The sequence below is a fragment of the Phialemonium atrogriseum genome (genome assembly GCF_030411735.1).
Source record: "Phialemonium atrogriseum strain 8032-3 unplaced genomic scaffold QBC33scaffold_44, whole genome shotgun sequence".
Taxonomy (NCBI): Eukaryota; Fungi; Ascomycota; class Sordariomycetes; order Cephalothecales; family Cephalothecaceae; genus Phialemonium; species Phialemonium atrogriseum.
Window position 1 is genome coordinate 170 of NW_026848181.1, and position 17,486 is coordinate 17,655.

The 17,486-nt window shown below is 55.4% G+C and overlaps 7 protein-coding genes across 7 annotated transcripts; 3 read left to right on the plus strand and 4 right to left on the minus strand.

Annotated features, from left to right (window-relative positions):
- Positions 1–758: 758 nt before the first annotated feature.
- Positions 759–2,677, minus strand: QBC33DRAFT_287101 (serine incorporator/TMS membrane protein). Its single transcript, XM_060423301.1, has 3 exons — positions 2,372–2,677; positions 2,175–2,254; positions 759–2,098 (listed from the first exon to the last, which is right to left on the minus strand). The coding sequence occupies exons 1-3, from the start codon at positions 2,420–2,422 to the stop codon at positions 781–783; spliced, it is 1,449 nt and encodes a 482-aa protein (XP_060278440.1). The 5' UTR covers positions 2,423–2,677; the 3' UTR covers positions 759–780.
- Positions 2,678–2,960: 283 nt separating this feature from the next.
- Positions 2,961–5,384, plus strand: QBC33DRAFT_287156 (MFS general substrate transporter). The gene is made up of 4 exons (XM_060423302.1): positions 2,961–3,268; positions 3,345–4,306; positions 4,368–4,501; positions 4,583–5,384. The coding sequence occupies exons 1-4, from the start codon at positions 3,185–3,187 to the stop codon at positions 5,062–5,064; spliced, it is 1,662 nt and encodes a 553-aa protein (XP_060278441.1). The 5' UTR covers positions 2,961–3,184; the 3' UTR covers positions 5,065–5,384.
- Positions 5,385–5,522: 138 nt separating this feature from the next.
- On the plus strand, positions 5,523–6,555 carry QBC33DRAFT_552342 (AP-2 complex subunit sigma). The gene is made up of 3 exons (XM_060429305.1): positions 5,523–5,586; positions 5,640–5,709; positions 5,812–6,555. Exons 1-3 carry the CDS (start codon positions 5,555–5,557, stop codon positions 6,139–6,141), a joined length of 432 nt encoding a protein of 143 aa, XP_060278442.1. The 5' UTR covers positions 5,523–5,554; the 3' UTR covers positions 6,142–6,555.
- Positions 6,556–6,672: 117 nt separating this feature from the next.
- On the minus strand, positions 6,673–8,007 carry QBC33DRAFT_563938 (uncharacterized protein; the record flags this gene model as incomplete). The annotated part of the gene is made up of 3 exons (XM_060430319.1): positions 6,673–7,509; positions 7,624–7,856; positions 7,917–8,007. The coding sequence occupies 3 exons, from the start codon at positions 8,005–8,007 to the stop codon at positions 6,673–6,675; spliced, it is 1,161 nt and encodes a 386-aa protein (XP_060278443.1).
- A 1,640-nt stretch (positions 8,008–9,647) lies between these two features.
- On the minus strand, positions 9,648–11,197 carry QBC33DRAFT_623796 (regulator of Vps4 activity in the MVB pathway-domain-containing protein). Its single transcript, XM_060432916.1, has 2 exons — positions 10,968–11,197; positions 9,648–10,902 (listed from the first exon to the last, which is right to left on the minus strand). Exons 1-2 carry the CDS (start codon positions 10,995–10,997, stop codon positions 10,015–10,017), a joined length of 918 nt encoding a protein of 305 aa, XP_060278444.1. The 5' UTR covers positions 10,998–11,197; the 3' UTR covers positions 9,648–10,014.
- Positions 11,198–11,210: 13 nt separating this feature from the next.
- On the plus strand, positions 11,211–15,613 carry QBC33DRAFT_287315 (uncharacterized protein). Its single transcript, XM_060423304.1, has 3 exons — positions 11,211–13,061; positions 13,119–13,986; positions 14,049–15,613. Exons 1-3 carry the CDS (start codon positions 11,538–11,540, stop codon positions 15,320–15,322), a joined length of 3,666 nt encoding a protein of 1,221 aa, XP_060278445.1. The 5' UTR covers positions 11,211–11,537; the 3' UTR covers positions 15,323–15,613.
- Positions 15,614–15,867: 254 nt separating this feature from the next.
- Positions 15,868–17,038, minus strand: QBC33DRAFT_563941 (transcription initiation protein SPT3; the record flags this gene model as incomplete). Its single annotated transcript, XM_060430320.1, has 3 exons — positions 15,868–15,873; positions 15,950–16,762; positions 16,820–17,038. 3 exons carry the CDS (start codon positions 17,036–17,038, stop codon positions 15,868–15,870), a joined length of 1,038 nt encoding a protein of 345 aa, XP_060278446.1.
- Positions 17,039–17,486: the final 448 nt, after the last annotated feature.

Genomic DNA, 17,486 nt, shown 5'->3' on the forward strand with positions numbered 1-17,486 from the left:
CTTCAGGGACCCTAACCCTGCAGGTTGCCGCCACGGATCAGGCGGCCCTGCACTGCAGGACTCCCATGTTTGACACCTCCCTGGCCTTATCATTTTCTCGAGTGAGGGGGAAGTAAAAGCAAGAGAAGAGCGCCGCTGTCCGTCCACCCGGCTAAGGCGCGGAAGGGGAGTGACAACATAGACATCGCAGGGCTCGTGCTATGAGAAATCGACAGTTGATGATGGTTAACGGTGGCTTTTGGATCCGCCGTGGTTGGGGGGGAGGTGTAAGAAAGGACCAAAAGCTGGATACCCTACCCGCCCGCAGGTCTTACGACGACGGCGTGGCCAGAACCCACATAAGACATGCTCCCAACCGAGTTACACATACCCCAGCTGGTAGAGCCCGCGTAAGGCAAGCAGCAGAGGCCGACCCATGCTTAGCGACCTCGGGGTATCAACCCTTGCCTTTCTTGGGCATAGAATACCTCTGCCCAACCAAGCCCTGTCTATGCATTGCTGGATTTCCCACACCAGACCCAATGTGTGTGTCCGCGCGGCGTCCATCACCAACCGGACCTGATTCCGCAGCAGTTGGTTTCTCAGATGGTTCAACCATGTCACCAATACCGGAACTGAGCGATGATAACCGAGACTCTTCTCATTGAATATGAGCGCATTGTCTCATAGTAGGACAAAGAATATGCTAACCTCCTGTCCCCCCCTTGCTCCGACGCAAATGCAAACCCGACACGTAGATAGGAAAATAGGGAAATCGCTGTCACTCTAGAATTGGTGTGCCTAGGAGAACTCGAAGCGGTCTGGGAGGACGATCGGTGCGACCAGGCTCCAAATGTACATGGCGTAGCAAACCCATGAGCTGACGATCTTGACCCAGCTAGCCCAAAGGGTACGACCAACGGCCGCAAAGTCGCCGTCCCTTGAGTTGTCATCGTAATTCATGGTCAGGAGTATAGCCACCCAGGCCGTGGCGAGGAAGAAAATGATATGGAACGTAGAGTAGTTGTACTGAGTATTTGACCGCTCGTCGTCATGAGCAGTGTTGTTCCCTGCATCGCTTTCGTCGTCGTCATCTGATAGAAGGGCATCTGCGGGCAGGCTTCCCTCCTCGACGGCTCGGCGCAGTGCCTCGGCCCTCATCTCTCGACGAGCGGGTTGGGTGGTCACGAGGTCGTGTTCGTCGTCCTCTGGCAAGCGGATCTGGCCATTTCCAGAGCCACCAAGCCCGAAACTCTGCGTTGCGGCTCTCGTGGTGGTGTATGCCACGGTCAGCATAGTGAGGATAGCGCCGACCACCACGGTCGTTGTCCTGGTGCCTCGAGCAAGAACAAGCGGATTGCAGCGCTTATCTTCCGTGTCGTCCGGCTCCATGGAAATAGCAGACATGGTTAGGTAGGTGCAGTAAACCGCGACCATGGCAGCCTGTGCAAGCCCGGCTTTGGGGTTGTACTCCTGCACGGTCGGGTGGACGGAGATGGCCGAGACGCCCAGGAAAAGCAGGAGGTTGATGGTAATGGCTGCTTGGTTCATGGCGCAACCACTTGAGGCAAAGAAAAGGTACTGGACGATGGTCATGGCAAGTGATGCCAGGTACATCCCCAGTGTAGATCCAATCAAAACGAACCTCCAGAACCGCGAGTCGGTATCTTCGATCTGCGCCAAGCAGTACTCAGCCCAGGTGTGAGCTAAGTCCACCAGGAGAACTAGGCCGAGGATGAGGAACAGCATGCCGCAGATGAACGCGATGTATTTGCCCCAGACGACGAAGAACTCATCCGGAATGAAGAAGGTCAGGACGATCAAGGCCAGCCAGGTAATGATCTTGGGACCCCAGAAGCCGTTCTGAATAGCCGCACGAGGATTCTTGGACGACCGGACACCTAGTAGTAGGCCGGCAAATATAAGGTGGAACAAGCCCAGAGCGAAGTTAATCCGGTGGACAGCGAGCCAGCCATAACACTGCCCGTTGGGACAGTTGATCTTGACGTAATCCAGCGTTAGGTGTTGAAGTTTCTCGATCGCCCATGGCGTGAGCATAATCCATGACAGTATCGAATTGACGAGGAGTATGAGGGCGTAGGCTATGCGCGTTGCGACACTGTAGGGCAGGCGTTAGATGAAGTCAGAGGCCGGTTGTTGACGAGAGGCCGGTTGTTGACGAAGGAGGCGCTTACCTGTTGCCACACTTCCCACAGGCACTGCACACGACCGAGCATGTTGCTGCACCGCAGCAACTGGCACCGAAGGACAACAGCTAGATAGTGAGAGAGGCTCTGGTAAGCAACTATTCGCAAGGGAGCAGGCAGGGCTGGCAGGGTTGGTAAAGCAGAGAGAGCAAAGAAGGGGGACCAGACGGAGGAGCACAACTTACAGTGCCCATGCTCGGCACCACCATCAGCGGTATCGATAGTAATGCGCCCATATTGTATTCGAGCTCCAATTATCGGAGGTTCGTGGTAGTGAGTTCGATGGTCTTGTGGTGGCAGGCGATGGGAAAGGATAATCTGTCAGTCAATTGAATGATAGATGGAATGAGGCTTGAATGGTCGGCGACAGTGGTTTGCGCCTCGGTCGTGCGTCATATGATCACGTGGGTCAAACACCCCATGAACAAAATGCCGGGCGTAAGATCTGATTGGCCCTGGTCTTCAAGGCAAAGGCCAGGGATGAGGACTGAAGGGGCTCCAAGTCCTCGAATATTCGAATATTCTGGGGAACTACGGGTTGTTACGTAGGAAGACAGGTAGGTGCTTGTCCAGGTATGTAAAGTAGAGACATGCGAGAAGGAAAGGCCCGGCTACTGGGCAGTTTCCTTGCCGTTCGAGTCCAAGTTCAGCGTTGACTGCCAGCACTACCATAGCCTCTTGGCTCGAGCGCTGCCACCGCCGTGGTCGGAATGCATTACGCCGACCATCCAATTAACTGAGGGCAAATGAAACAGCCAAGGGCCCAGACGGCTTCGCCTGCCGAGTCGGATACGGTCACTAGACATAGAAAAACAGCAATCCCCCAAATCGACGACTTTCCCAGGGGTTTATACTTGGAAAAGAAATGCCTTTCTCTCAACCGTAGAGCATCTGAATCGACAAGAACTCCGCGGTAACTCGCCCATCTCCACGTCGCACGCCAGCAGGCATGCATACTTGACCCACCGAGAACGATCTTGCATCATATAGGGGCGACCATGCGGGAGACGACGAAGCGTCACCGCGCTCGCATTGTGTCGAGCGTGGCAGCGACTCTCATCTCGCTGGCTTGTGGAAGTAATGTACGCTCTAGCCACCCGCTTCCATCCGCGCGCGCCGCCCTTCCCATTTTTTTACTGACTCGTCCCTCCCTCGCAGTATGTCTACTCGGCATGGGCTCCGCAATTCGCAGATAGGCTGCACCTATCTGCTACCGAAAGCAACCTCATCGGCTTGTTCGGGAACCTTGGGATGTACTCGCTCGGTGTACCTGCTGGCTTGCTCGTGGACATGAAGGGACCGCGCCCGGCCGTCATCGTTGGAGCCCTGCTACTCGGGATCGGATACTTCCCCTTCCGCGCGTCGTACGACAATGCCTCGGGCTCTGTCGCAATGCTGTGCTTCTTTTCGTTCCTGACTGGTCTCGGAGGATGCACCGCGTTTGCCGGCGCCGTGAAGACGTCGGCACTGAACTGGCCAAACCATCGGGGCACCGCGACAGCCTTCCCTCTGGCCGCCTTCGGCCTCAGTGCCTTCTTCTTCTCCTTCCTGGGCAGCGTCTTCTTTTCGGGGGATACGGGCGCATTTCTCATGCTACTAGCAGCCGGAACCTTCGGCGTGACCTTCGTTGGCTTCTTCTTCATTCAAGTGGTACCGCACACTTCCTACCATGCCCTGCCGAACCATCCCGGCCTCCGCGGTGCGCAACAACTCCGCCGAACACCGTCCGAAGAGGCGAAGATCCGCAATGGACTCCCCGTCCCAGATATTGAACCTGGTATGTCGCCCACCAAGTACACGAATCCCACAACGTCGGAAGCGAGAGGCCAAGTCGCTCGAGCGGGGTCCCCCAGCTCCCAGGCGGCCAGCGCCGCCCCCGTCGATGTCGAGGCGGCACCTCCACCATCCGCTACGGACGATCCCGATCAAACAGACGAAACCTCGTCGCTCATGAGCAAGGGTTCATCGCTGCCGGGGGATGTTTTAGTGCAGAGCAGTGTTGATATGGATCGTTCCCACCGTGTAGATATCCGTGGTTGGCACTTGCTCCGTAGTCTCGACTTTTGGCTGCTATTCAGCATCATGGGCATTCTTGCCGGCATTGGCCTGATGACAATCAAGTACGATCTCCTACCGCGGCAGCATCTATGAGTTCGTTCGCGACTAACCTAGACATCTTAGCAACATCGGTCACAATGCCAACGCGTTGTGGAGGCGCTTTGACGATTCGGTTGGCGAGGACTTCCTGATTAGACGTCAGCAGATGCATGTTTCCATCCTGTCTGTCGCCAGCTTCTTGGGCAGGCTTCTCAGCGGTGAGTTGGGTCCAGCAATCTCTCTCACCTTGGACCCCACACCCTACTACCTCTCTCGCTGCGTACTGACGTTATATATAGGGGTCGGATCCGATTTTCTCGTCAAAGTACTCGGAGCAAGCCGCGTGTGGTGCCTCGTGGTCGCGAGCGGCATCTTCTGCGTTGCCCAGATATTCGCGCTCAGCATCGCCAACCCGTACTTCCTGTGGCTTGTCTCCAGCCTATCCGGGCTCGGCTACGGCTTCTTGTTCGGAGTCTTCCCGTCGATCGTTGCCGAGACGTTCGGCATCCACGGCCTGAGCCAGAACTGGGGCTTCATGACCCTCAGCCCCGTCCTTTCGGGCGCCCTCTTCAATCAGTTTTACGGCTTGATTTTTGACAGGCATACTATCGTTGGCCCGGACGGCGACCGATCTTGCCTGGACGGCACCGGTTGTTATCGTGCCGCTTACATGGTCACCCTGGGTGCTGGCGCACTGGGCCTGCTCGTGACCCTGATGACTATCCGACACCAGCATCGCCAAAGAATGCAAGAGGAGGCCGATAGGATTGCTCGGGACTGATTGTGGTCGTATTGAAGAGAGAGAAGGCATACAAATACTGGAGGCTGAGACCTGGAGCATTGTGAGAGATTCTAAAGGAGGCGTCGTACGAAAGATCCGTGGCTTGCATTTCAACACACATTGGGCGGCGTCTTGAAAGAGGTGGCAGCGGCGTTTGGGATTTAGAACATGCCTATATAACACTTGTAGTCAGAGTTGGCTGTCCTGTAACTTCCTTGGGGTTTGCATCGACTTAATAGATACCTATAATAAGGCTGTAAACAGGTGCAAGAATGCAATAATACAATTTACAGCCATACCTCTACTACTTAAAATACCTCCTTCCTTCGTAGGGCATGGTTATCGCGAGTTCAGATGACCCTCGATCCCCTGCCACAACCCTAACCCGAGACCGAGGGTGCCGGTGAACTGCCGCCCCACTTCATCCACCTCCCACCGCGACTTTGTCAACGTCTTGACGAGGTTCCTTGGACGGGATCCCCGAGCAATCATGTTGTCCTTCATTCTAATACAAAACAGACAGTGGGTTTTCCTTTCCTCCTATCACAGCGCCACTGGTCTAATACGATGAGCAGGGGCAAGACACGACTTGCCAAGTGGTACGTCCCGTACAGCGATGACGAGAAGATCAAGCTCAAGGGCGAGGTACGCAAAGGAGCCACACTCCGCCCTCCACCCCCCCGGGCGCCCTCCCGGATGCCCCAGCACTCGGAAGCAAAGACTGACCCCGTCACCCGGCGGCGACAGGTGCACCGACTCGTAGCCCCCCGGGACCAGAAGTACCAGTCCAACTTTGTCGAGTTCCGCAACAACAAGATTGTGTACCGGCGGTACGCGGGGCTCTTCTTCTGCGCGTGCGTCGACACAAACGACAACGAGCTCGCCTACCTCGAGGCCATCCACTTCTTCGTCGAGGTCCTCGACGCCTTCTTCGGCAACGTCTGCGAGCTCGACCTCGTCTTCAACTTCTACAAGGTCTACGCCATCCTCGACGAGGTCTTCCTCGCCGGCGAGATCGAGGAGACGAGCAAGCAGGTCGTCCTGACAAGACTGGAGCACCTGGACAAGCTGGAGTGAAGACGGGCGGGGGTGGGGGGACTGGGTGGGAGAGGCAGTTCCGGTGGGAGAAAGGAAAAAAAAAGACGGGCTGCCTCGAAATATGCCACAAGCCCGGGGTGAAGGATATTTGTCACAGGGACCTGGCCCAGGCGTTTGGAGTAGAAAGGCATACCCTTTGCAAATGCACCCAAAGGATTCTGTTCACCGATTAATTCCTCTTGATTGGAGACACTAATATACAACAGAAACCGTGGTACCAGCAGTACCCGGTATTAAACCAGTTTTCCTGGGCCTTTTACAGATTGGCCCTCTTGTCCCCTGGATATGCTATCAGAGCTTCCTAGAACACCTGTCATCGATGATCAAAACCTTGCCCCCAACTAGCACGAAGAGCTAATTTTACAAAGTTTACAGCAACATCTGACACGCAACATTATCGCATTCTTTGGCGGTGGGATCTACTCCGAACAGTCCATGGGACCGTCGCTTTTTTTTTTAAAAAAAAAAATCTGTTAGTGCTGTCTCAGTGGCCGTCTCTAGGAAGTGGTCTCACCCGCTCTTGCGCTTCTTGCGCTCATCTTCTTCCCACATCTGCAAAGCAGTGGGACGTTTGGGCTTTCTGTAGGGGACGTTCTCCATGTTCCGGAATAGGTGGAGAACCGCGGCTGAAAGCCCGGGTTTTTCGATGCTCTTGGCCGTCTTGCCGAGCTTGATAGGTGGCGATGGCTCTCGCTCTCCTTGCCCATCGTCAGAGGATCGAGTCTCGTGGTCGCTTCGAGTGTCCTGGTAGACCGGAGCTGGCCAAACAAATTGCGGGTATCCATGGAGAGCATCGGCACCCATCTCCATGAGACTGCCAGGGTTCTGCTGCTGGTGGGTGGCCGAGGCAGCGTCGACCAGCTCCTCTCTCAACAACTCAAGGAAGGCCCAAGCCTGTGCTTCAGCCTCTCCTTCATCGTAGACTTGGATTTTCGACACCTTTAATCTGCCTCGGAGATGGTCCAACGCTTCCTCCTCGTGGCCCTCCTCCTCTGACAACTTCTCGACGACGGCCGTTGCTTCGGGATGGTCGGTCTCTTTGTTATCACGGGACGTTTCCTTCAACGTCTCCGCTTCGCCGACCTTGCGAAATGAGAGATGGCCTGACGCTTTCTCCTCGTCGGACACTCCCTCCGAGTCACTCTCAACATCCCTATACGACAATCTACCTTCGTTATCACTGGCCTCAGATCTCTTCCAGAGTCCGCGTCCGCCTAGGAACCCCCAAGCTCGATCGACGTCGCGGAGTGGGATGGAAGGCTTGACGCGGTTTTGGGGGAAACCAGGCCGCAGGAGCTGCCGGCCCGAGTAATCATTAAACCTGTCGAGCGAGTGGTCGTAGCTCAGCTGAGATAGGGTATAGTCAGTCCCAACCTGACCAAGAGAAGTAGACATCTCTGCGCCGAGTTTCTCGCCCCTGGGCTGGGTGCCATTGCTGCATGGCACCCTCGTCTCACAAACATTGGATCCCTTGCCGTGATTAGAGGGGCCACGCTCACTCTTCAGGCGCTCTTCGGCCACCCTCAAGGCTCGCTTGCGCCTTTGCGCGATGGAATTGTAGCCCTTGTTCTCCGGGCAGAAGAGATTCCAGTGTGCACCAGTAGCGTTGCATACGGTACATATATAACTCCTGGGAGGAACAGTATCATATGATGGATCAAGGTTCGTTGGGCAATCCTTCAAAAGATGATCCCCTATCATAAGTCCGGTCAGCTAACAAGCTCTCACGTCGAAAGAAAGTAACAAACACGTACCTTTTTCGTTGCATCGGAAACAACGATAATCCAATCGAACTAGACTTGTGGCGACGCCCTCCGCCGGATCCAGGTCGGCGAGTTTAGACATCATTCTGGCCGGCGCGGTGGTGACGCGGTCTTCTTGATGTTGTTGCCGAACCCGCACTTGGCCCTGCAAAGAAGCACCTGGTTCCTGGCTGCGATTACGCTGCGGCAACGGTTGGCCTCGTGCCGATGCCCGGTTTCTCTCACTCATCGTCGGTCTCTTTCTGGCCTTGGTCTTTTTTCTTCCTTTCCCCGCAGTATTTTTTGGGGAGTTGGAAAGGGAGGTACCGTTTGGTCCAGTCAGAAATGATGGGTTCTGCTTTGCTTCGGGTGGAAGAGTGAGGTGGTCTTCATCAGAGCTATCTGAACTGATATCCACTACGGGCCTTTTCCAGGTTGCCAGGTCGATGACGGGGATATGGCCCGGCTGTACCTTGCTAGGCAATCGTGGCTCCAAGTCGAGGATGGACACTCGGTCAGGGTGCATCTGGCCAAGTGAATAGTGCGGCTCGGGGGCTACCAGTACTGGGGGGTCCTTGTGTGAACTGGGCATAGGACTGCCGGCCACGACATGACCAGGTGTTCCAGGGCTTGGGAATACCTCTCGTATCTCGAGCTCAGTGAGCCCCAGCATCCTTGCGCTGCCAGGCTCAAGGGTGAGTTGATCCAGCATCCACTGAAGGAAACGACTTAGGACAGAATCCTTGTCAAACCCGTGGGTATAGAGTGAGTGACACCATTGGTATATCTCTGCACTAAAACCAGAAAAGCTAGACATATCCACAGCCTGGAGCCTTTTACCTAGCCATTCTATGTATGCTTGAAGAACCTGGTCCTTGGATATCTTGATGAGAGACTTCCGGCATAGTCTCTGCTCAAGGCTCTCAAGGGGTTCGCTCTCGAGGGGTTCACTGCTCAGGGTATCGTCAAGACCCAGGGTGGTAAGACTTTGTCCCAGCCTGCCCCGTTGGCTCATGGTGTATAATTCTGCAATGGCCTGGGATATTATCTTTGCTTCAAGGTGTTGTAGAGCATGGGGCGCCAGGGGGGTGCTATCATGCAAGGTTCTCTGGATCCAATGTGGGAGGCTGAGATTGTAAGTCCTTGTAAAGAAGATGAGAATCAAGGAAAAGCTGCCGAGGGTGCAAGAAAAAATAAGTTGTGCAAGAAGTGTATTATGGCATCTTGAGATTATGGGGTGGCCGTGGTGTCGGTGGGAAACAGGGGACCGAGAATGACACACTGTATTGGCGGCAGACAACGTAGTGAGAAAGATGCCTTGTTTCTAAGCCTGTCAGAGAACAAAGACGGCTTGAGTTGGACTGGTACCAAATATTTGGGCAGGGAGGTAAGGTAGGGCATCCTACAACCAGGGAGCATCACAGGAGAAGGAGCTTCATAGACAGCAGCATATGAAAGAGGAAGGCGTGACACTGCACCTGGTATGGCTCTAGGTATCGACTTACCTGGCACCTACCTATCTAGGTACCTACCAAGCCTTAGGAGTATTAATGCCCACCCACCTACATACCTAGGCAGGTAATCTACAATAAATGAGGTAGGTTTATGAAATGCGTTCCCAAAGACCGCTACTGATGCCGGGTCTGAATCAAAGCCTTCAAGGATATGGCTGTCTGAACGCCAGGGGGGTTAGAATCAAAGAAGCACCAAATATCATCAGCATGGCGGTGAGAGGGAGAGGGTCTTGGTGTGGAACTTCTATTAATACCCGCAATATTGTGATAGAACTCTTCATATGGGAGCAAATGATGCACAAGAACACTGGGCTAAGACATTGCCTTTGTGTGTTAGGATATGAGGAATGATATGCCCAAGGACACTGCATCAGTGAAGAAGACTCAAAGAACGGCAGCCAGCTGGATAATAACCCCATCCAAACTCCAATGCATAATCCGGGGCAACAGGATGACACAACGTAAACAGTCACCACACAATTACCACAGTCCTTCAACCCGCCCCAAGTTCCCCAGCCCAATGAACAAACGAGACCAAAAGTCCTCTCCAGAAAAGACCCATACTCCCATAAACACGCATTTCAAATGCAAATCACTTACCTCTTCAGAGCTGCAAACCTCTTCGCAAGCTCGTCAACATCAGGAATCCCATCCCCGATACCCCCTTTAGCCTCAGGAGACGGTTTCTTGGCTATGCCAGCATTGATCATCTTCTTGCTGGGCTTTATTTCCATCGAGTTCAGGGTGACTCGAGGATGGATATTTTCCGTTGATGGGCTGGGCGGGTTGACATGAAGTGGGCTGGCCGGCCCGAACGTTTTGGGAGGCGTTGCCTTGCTGAGCTCCTCCTGAACCTCCGTCTCTTTGTATTGGGCGACCAGCGGGGCCTCGAGATTCTTCTGGGCTTGACCGCCGTTCGGGCTGTCATCGTCGTCGTCATCCATGAAGTCCGGAGGCTCGCCGAGTTCTTCCTGGGGCCTCTTCGGCCAGTTCACACCGTACGCCTTCGCTATCTCTTCCAAGTACCCCTGAACGAGCTCCGGCTTGGGCGGCGCCACGGCGAGCTTCTTCACGACCTTCTCCGAAACCTTCCCGTCCGAGTTCTCCACTGCCGATATGACAAACTCCTTCCCAAACTTCTCGGCGAGGAGCACCCGGACCTGGTGCAACTCCTTTATTTCCGTTTTCGGCGCCGCGTAGATGATGCTCTTGACTGCCTCCTCAAGCCCGGGATCGCAGGTCGGGCCTTCGAGGAGGCCGGCCCTTGCCAGTAACAACTCGCAATACAGCTCGAGGATTTCGTGCAACTCGGATGAGATATCGGAGCGGATGATGTTCTCGACTCGGATCCGTGCGGAATCCTCTTTGCCGACCTCGAGTAGCTGCGCCATACCCCGTCGCTGGTTCTTCGCTAGAGCTTCATCCCGTCGCTGAACCATGCGAAGCCTCGCGATGGCTAGTTTCAGCTGCACCTTGACCTTGGCCTGCGACCGCATCGCAGTTAGTACATTATTCGAGCTACTAGGAGTGGGCCGGATCTGTTTCCTACCGTAAGAGCTGGAGAAGAAGGAGGAGGCATGCTGACTGGAACTTGTGAGCTACAATGCCATGAAAGACAATACAAGGCCTCCGGTCGAGAAATAGATCTCAGCAGTTATCAGTACTTTATGGAGTGTAGTTGATGGCTGCCCGATGGAGTGGTTGCCTTGGTGGGGCTGTGAACGGGCAGGTAATCAATCTGATGGAGGGGTAGGTCAGGTAAGCTAGGTACCTGGTAGGTAGAACATGACTCGGGTGACGGTTCTCAACAGCAAATGACCACAGGTGCGGTAACCAATAGCGTAACGGGGAACCTGGTGGATCGTCGAGAGGAGGCGCTCTGAATACCTACTTATTCTAAGTTCCAACGGCTTTGCCTTCCACTACCTCAACTACTTACGACGTACTGATGAGATGGAAGTTGTTTGCTGTACGTTGAGCTTGAAGATAGCCCTCAATTGATGAATGGGCTTAGCACCTCACATGACCTGCTCTCAACGACTTCCTTCGGGACCAGGACAATGGCCCCCTCCGGGACGACGACTATCTCAACCCTCTATCCCGACAAGCTCTCCTGACAATGGGACAGCCCATGAGGATCCCGAGCTGGCTCGCAGGGGTCGGCGTGAAGCTGCGACAGAACCACCTCTGGCAGCGGATAGTGAAGCACACCACCGCCGTCACCATTGCTCTCATCATCGTTTTCATCCCGGCCGTTAATGCCCGCTATGGGCCTTCCAGCTTCCTGGCCCCGATGACGACCGTATTTGGCCACTCGGGCCAGCGTTTCGGTCAGATGGCCGAGTCGCTTTTCCTGATCGTCTGCGGCGTAACGCTGGGACTCGGCTGGGCTCTCTTGGGTCTGCATTTGTCGAGTCTCATTTTCGATACGAACCAGGCCGCCGGGTACACCATCAGAGCCATCTTCGTGGTCATCGCCATCATATTCCATGGCTACATCCGGTCTCACAGCCCAAGGCTCTTCATCATGGTGTTTGTTGTCCTCATCATATGCTTTACTATCTTGATGGGTACCGTACATACCGTCACCACCGCGCTGGTCACCCAGATTCTGTATCCAATGCTCACGGCCATGGGGGTACTACTGGTTACCAACGTATCCATTTTCCCAGAGTTCTCGGGCAGCTTCTTGGGCGAGACCACGATCGAGGTTCTATCCCAAACCGAGACCACGCTAAAGGCAGCCGTGGAATGGTTTACAGAACCGATCGCAGAAAAAAAAGCCAGGCCGTCCAACGCAGATTCAGATTCACCCTTTGAAGCACACAACGCCGCCTCTTCGGCCTCAACGTCTGCACACGCAGATAATCAAAATGGCCAACAACGCCAGGTTGACTCGAGAAAGCCGCTGGATAAGTCGACGCGGGTCTCTCGGCTTGCTGCCCTTACCGTCGCGAAGGAGAATCTGAGGATGAAACTGGGCAGCTGCAAGAAGGCTTACGAAGAATGCACGTTTGAGATCATGTACTCCGTCCTACCTCCACGAAGCTTGAAGCCGATAAGCAAGAGGGCAATGGCAGGCCTTGTGCGAAACGTTATTACACTAATTAGTGCTTGTGAAAGCAAGTTTGCACTGATTGGCGAAGATATCGAGGATCCCCCGTCGAGGACGAGTGAGTTGGATGCTAGCTCCGATTCCTCACATTCCGAGAGCGACTCCTCTTCCTCCGAGGATAGTGGCTCAGACGACGTCGGTCGAGAGGGCATGAGCAGATCTAGCAAAAGGAAACTAAAGAGCCTGAAAGCCCGTCAGGCCCTTGCCGATGTGCTAAATGAGCTGAAGCCTCATCGGGAGATTGCCTCTGGCGATGTCGATGTTCTCGAGTCTCTCCTCGGTCGTGTTAGAGAACCTGTGGCAGAGCTGTTGACAAACGTCAACGACGCCATTGACTTGGTTATGACGTGTCTAGCTTATTGCTACGATGTAAAAAGACTACCCTCAGGCGCCATCGTCCCGAAGGGCATCAGAATCGAGGAGGTTGATATCCGCGTGGACATTTTCGCCACTGCGATAGCTTCCTTCGATATAAGCTCTACGGAAGCACTTGGGAAAGCGGCGTTGGTGGGTGCCGCGGATGGCGAGGTAAGCCTCCTCCAGTTCAGTGATATCTGAAAACAGTGGGCTTACAAGGATACGCAGGTCGATATCATGCCGAGAATCGAAACCTTTGTCATGTCGTCATGCCTCCTGAGCCTGCGGCAGGCGGCGGAGCAGACCATGCAGATGCTCAAACATACCAGAGTCCTCGTGGAGCGGAGACAAGCGAGACACGAGCGGAAACGGGTTTACATGCCCAGGAGGATCAAGTGGAGGAAGTGGCTCCTTTCCGGAGGAGAGCAAGATGTGATGGCACTCCCCGAGGATGCGCGTAAGGACATGCGGACCGGCAAGCACGTCAAGAAAAGTCCAATCAAAGAGAAAGAAGACGATGAAGATGGCAATATAAGCGATTCCCGCCCAGTTTGGTCTCGAAGCAGAGATCCGGAAACAGCTGTCGCCGACACCCCCGAGAAGAAATCACGTCCACGGGAGCTGCGACGACCACCCCGACGCAGGGCTGAGAGCAAGAATAGAGCCTCCGAACCCTCCACCCTCTTACAGCACAGGGGCCAGGTGGCAAACTTGGTGGAATCCATCATGCACTCCGAACATCTCGGCTACGCCCTCAAACTTGCTGTCGCGGTCATGCTGGTGAGCTGGGTCGCCTTCTTTGGACCGCTGAACTCGTGGTATGCATCCTCTCGAGCGACCTGGGCGCCGCTGCAGTTAGTTCTCGTCTTCGAGGTCGCCATTGGCTCTTCATTCTGGATCTTCATGGTTCGAGCCGTCGGAGTGCTCTTCGGATGCGTATGGGGCTTCGTCGCGTATAAGATCAGCCAGGGCAACCTTGTTGCGCTCGTTGTTCTTCTGGTCATTGCAATAATCCCGTCGGCTTATGTCCAGCTGGGTACTCCGTATGTCAAGGCTGGCATGATCTCGATTGTATCAATGAGCGTGGTTTCCTTAGGTACGTGACGTGCGTGGCCTTGCTTGCTTGCCCCGGATGACCAATAGAACTAACCGTCGCAGCTATCATCAGTTTCTCGGGTGCCCCATGGGAGATCTTCCTAAAACGCCTTGCTGCCTTCATGGTCGGCGGAGCTGTCGCGATCCTCGTTGAGCTGGTGCTATATCCTGTCAGGGCGAGAGATCGGCTGGTGGAGTCGCTATCGTCGTGCATCAGCCAAATCAGTCACATGGAGGGAACTATTGCTGGTGGGGTAGAGGACCCGAATAAGGTCTCGGACATACTGTCAGCACGCTCGATCTCGCGATTTAACAAGGCGGAAAAGAAGGCACAAAACGCCCTCAGGGCTGCCGAGACCTTTCTCCCGTTCTGCCTCAGTGAACCCCGTCTTCGGGGCAGCTTTAAGAGCCTGGAGCCCATCTACCGCGAGATCATCTACGTTCTCCACCAGATCATCGACCGCATGGACAATGTGATGGCACTGCGCCTGGCCTATGGAAGCTCCGTGCTCAAGGAGCTTAACCCCCAGATCTACTCGTACCGACGGAATCTCGCGGCCAGCGTCACGCTGACCCTCTTCGCCGTGAACGAAGCGCTGACTACAAGGCTGCCGCTGCCGCAGTTCCTCCCGTCGTGCCGCCTCGCCCAGCTAAGGCTCGTCAACCGGGTCCGCGAGGTCATGCAGTCGGAGCCGTCGTTCGCGGGGGCCGTGGTCATCGGGGCTCCCAGCGAGAGGAGGGGATGGGTAGGGGGAGGGGGAAGGGGGGGATCGGGCGTCGGCACTCCCGGGACCCGCTCCAGGGCGACCAGCCAGGTGATACGCAGCGCCAGCAAGCAGACCTTCCTCTCGTGGAACGCCACCACGGCCGGCCAGATGGAGATCATCGAGTACCTCGAGGAGCTGGTCGACCTGGCCAAGCTGCTGGTCGGCGTCAACGCCTTCCGCAGCGGTATGCTGGACCGGCCGAGCTACCAGAACTACGTCGAGCGCCTCCGCATGCAGGACGGGCGGCGGTCGTCCGCGGCCGCGCCCCCCGACGACAGCGACGCGACCATGACGATGCCCATGTCCCCCGTCTCGAGCGCGCCGGCGGCCGTGCGGCGGTGGAGGGCGCCCAGCATGGGGACGACGGGCCTGGAGCGCTCGCTGTCCGCGTTCCGGGACAACGTCGTGCGGAGGAGGAAGCGGAGCAACACGGAGGCGCAGCGGGGCCAGGACGGTGCCGGTGGCGGTGCCGAGAGGGCGGAACAGCTCCCGGTCAGCCTTCAACGTGTGGGCACTAGAATTAGAAAGGAGAGGAGTTTGGCTGGGAAGATGAACATGCCGAATAGCTAGCATGGTGGAAGAGTGATCATGAGCCTGTATGCTAGTTAAAACATGCCCAAGAACGCAAAAGGGATGTGTTTTTGGCCAAGAATGGCGGCGATGTAAATAGTAGGCATGGTCTTGTACTTGCTAATACTACAGCTAATACTACAAAAGCGACAAGAGTGCCTAAACCGCGTCCAGACCTACAACTAGAAAATGCATGCTCAGCGGGTGGTCTCTTTTCTTCATGTCCACCCTTCGCCGAGCATGTCTGCCACGGTGTACCCCTCTCGCCAGATTTGCAAGGGGGTAGCTAGTTTTTGTGCGCCGTAATCATGGCAAATAATTGAGAAAAGCACAAAAGCCAAGAATAGAAAAAAGCCGCCTGACCATGCGCCTCATACAAAAGCCAACACCAGTGGAACGCCTCATGCCAACCACGAGAGTGGTGGTGGAAGGCGGAATAGCAAAAAGACAGAAGAAGGAAGGAGATATTCGGGAGGTGGCGACGTGATGCAATCGCACGCGAATGCGAAAAGTAATGATCGGAGTGATTCAAGTACGGAGTAGTCTCAGATCTGGGAGATTTATTAGCAACAAGAAAACCTGATGGTCCGGACGTCCGGTCTTTCTGAGAAGAGGAAGAAAACATACCAGCTTAAGATTGGTTCGCTGCTGCAAACTCGTCCCGTTGAGCATGGCCCGCAACTTGGTGGGCCTGGCCTGGAGGCGGCGGAAGGCCTCCTGGATGTGGCGGGACTCGACGGGGGAGCGGCCCTCGCTGGGCGGGTCGAACAGGCCCTGGGCGAGCTTACGCTTCTTTGTGCCGGCGTCCTCGCCCGTCCTCTCCTTCAGGAGGTCCTCGTGGTCCTTTATCCTCAGCGCCTCCTCGGTGAGCGTCTGGACCATCTCGAAGGTGAGGAAGCCGAGGATGTCGACAATATCGTCCGAGGGCTTACCGTCGGTGATGGTGCTGAAGCCGACCCACTCCCGGAACCGCTTGCTCTTGCGGTAGGTGAATGACGCCTGGCGGAATTCGGACCACGTCACGTATTCTTCCCTGGTCATCACCTTGGTCCGCTCGTCTGCTTTCCTGAGGCGCTGGAGAGTGATGTAGTTCATCTCTTCCTCCTCTTCGTCTTCCTCATCTTCGCGCTCGGGGACTTCCTGGTTGTAGAACGATAGCGGCTCCCAGGGTAAGCCGACCCTCGCCTTCTTGTTCTTCTTCGCGGCGTCGTCTACTGGGGCACCGGCTACCACCCCTCCGACGGGGTCCTCCGCCGCAGCCAAATCGGCGTCGCCGGCTTTGTCGTCCGAGTCCTTGACGTTCTTGCGCACTTCCTTCCACGACAGAAATGTCCGGAGCCGGGAGACCTTGGGCGCGTCGTGGCGGATCTGGAAGATCAGATCGTTGATTGTAATCGAACGAGAGCCGCGGCGAGCTGCGAGCTCGGTGCAATTCCGGAGCTGCATGATGCGTTAGAACCATCCCCAACATAGCAGAAACGACCAGCGGGTGCTCACCATCTCGATAACCTGCTGGCGCACAATCTCTTCGATCATGCCCGTGGTTTCGGCTGAGGGCTCGCCTGTTTCTCCAGAGACGTACATCATCTTCCCTATCATGTTAGCAAGATACTCCTTAAAATTGGCCTGCTCTTCGATTTCATCCTGCCAGGGCTCTGTCTGAGGAGCGAGAGGAGGTAAAGGCCGTTCGTGGGCCACCTCGAAGGCACTAGCCATGTCTTGCTTAGAGGGATGCGAGCTTTCGACCTTGATCCGATGTGGAAAATCACTAGAAGCATCTAAGAACAGACTTGCTCCACACGAATCGACGCCACTCAGGGGGTTATGGGTTGGTCTGAGTTGCCTAGTCGATCCATATCCGGGCGAAAGACCTCCTTTTCTGGTCGAAAAACGACTCTTCTTCCGACCGGGAATGCCAAGAGCTTCGTCAAATACATCCAAGAACAGTGCAGCTCCGTCGGGATCCACTGCGCCAAGCGAATTACTATTGGGATTCGGTTGTCGAGTCCACTGATAGCTGGGAAGCATTGTCCGCTCGGGAACAAGCTGACCGGCACGCGGGCCTTGGTCTCCCACGGACGAGTTGGGCACTTCGCTCGCAATGGGGCCCACCTCTCCAGGGCTATACAGATGGGAACCGCTAGCGATGGAGACTGCGCCTCCA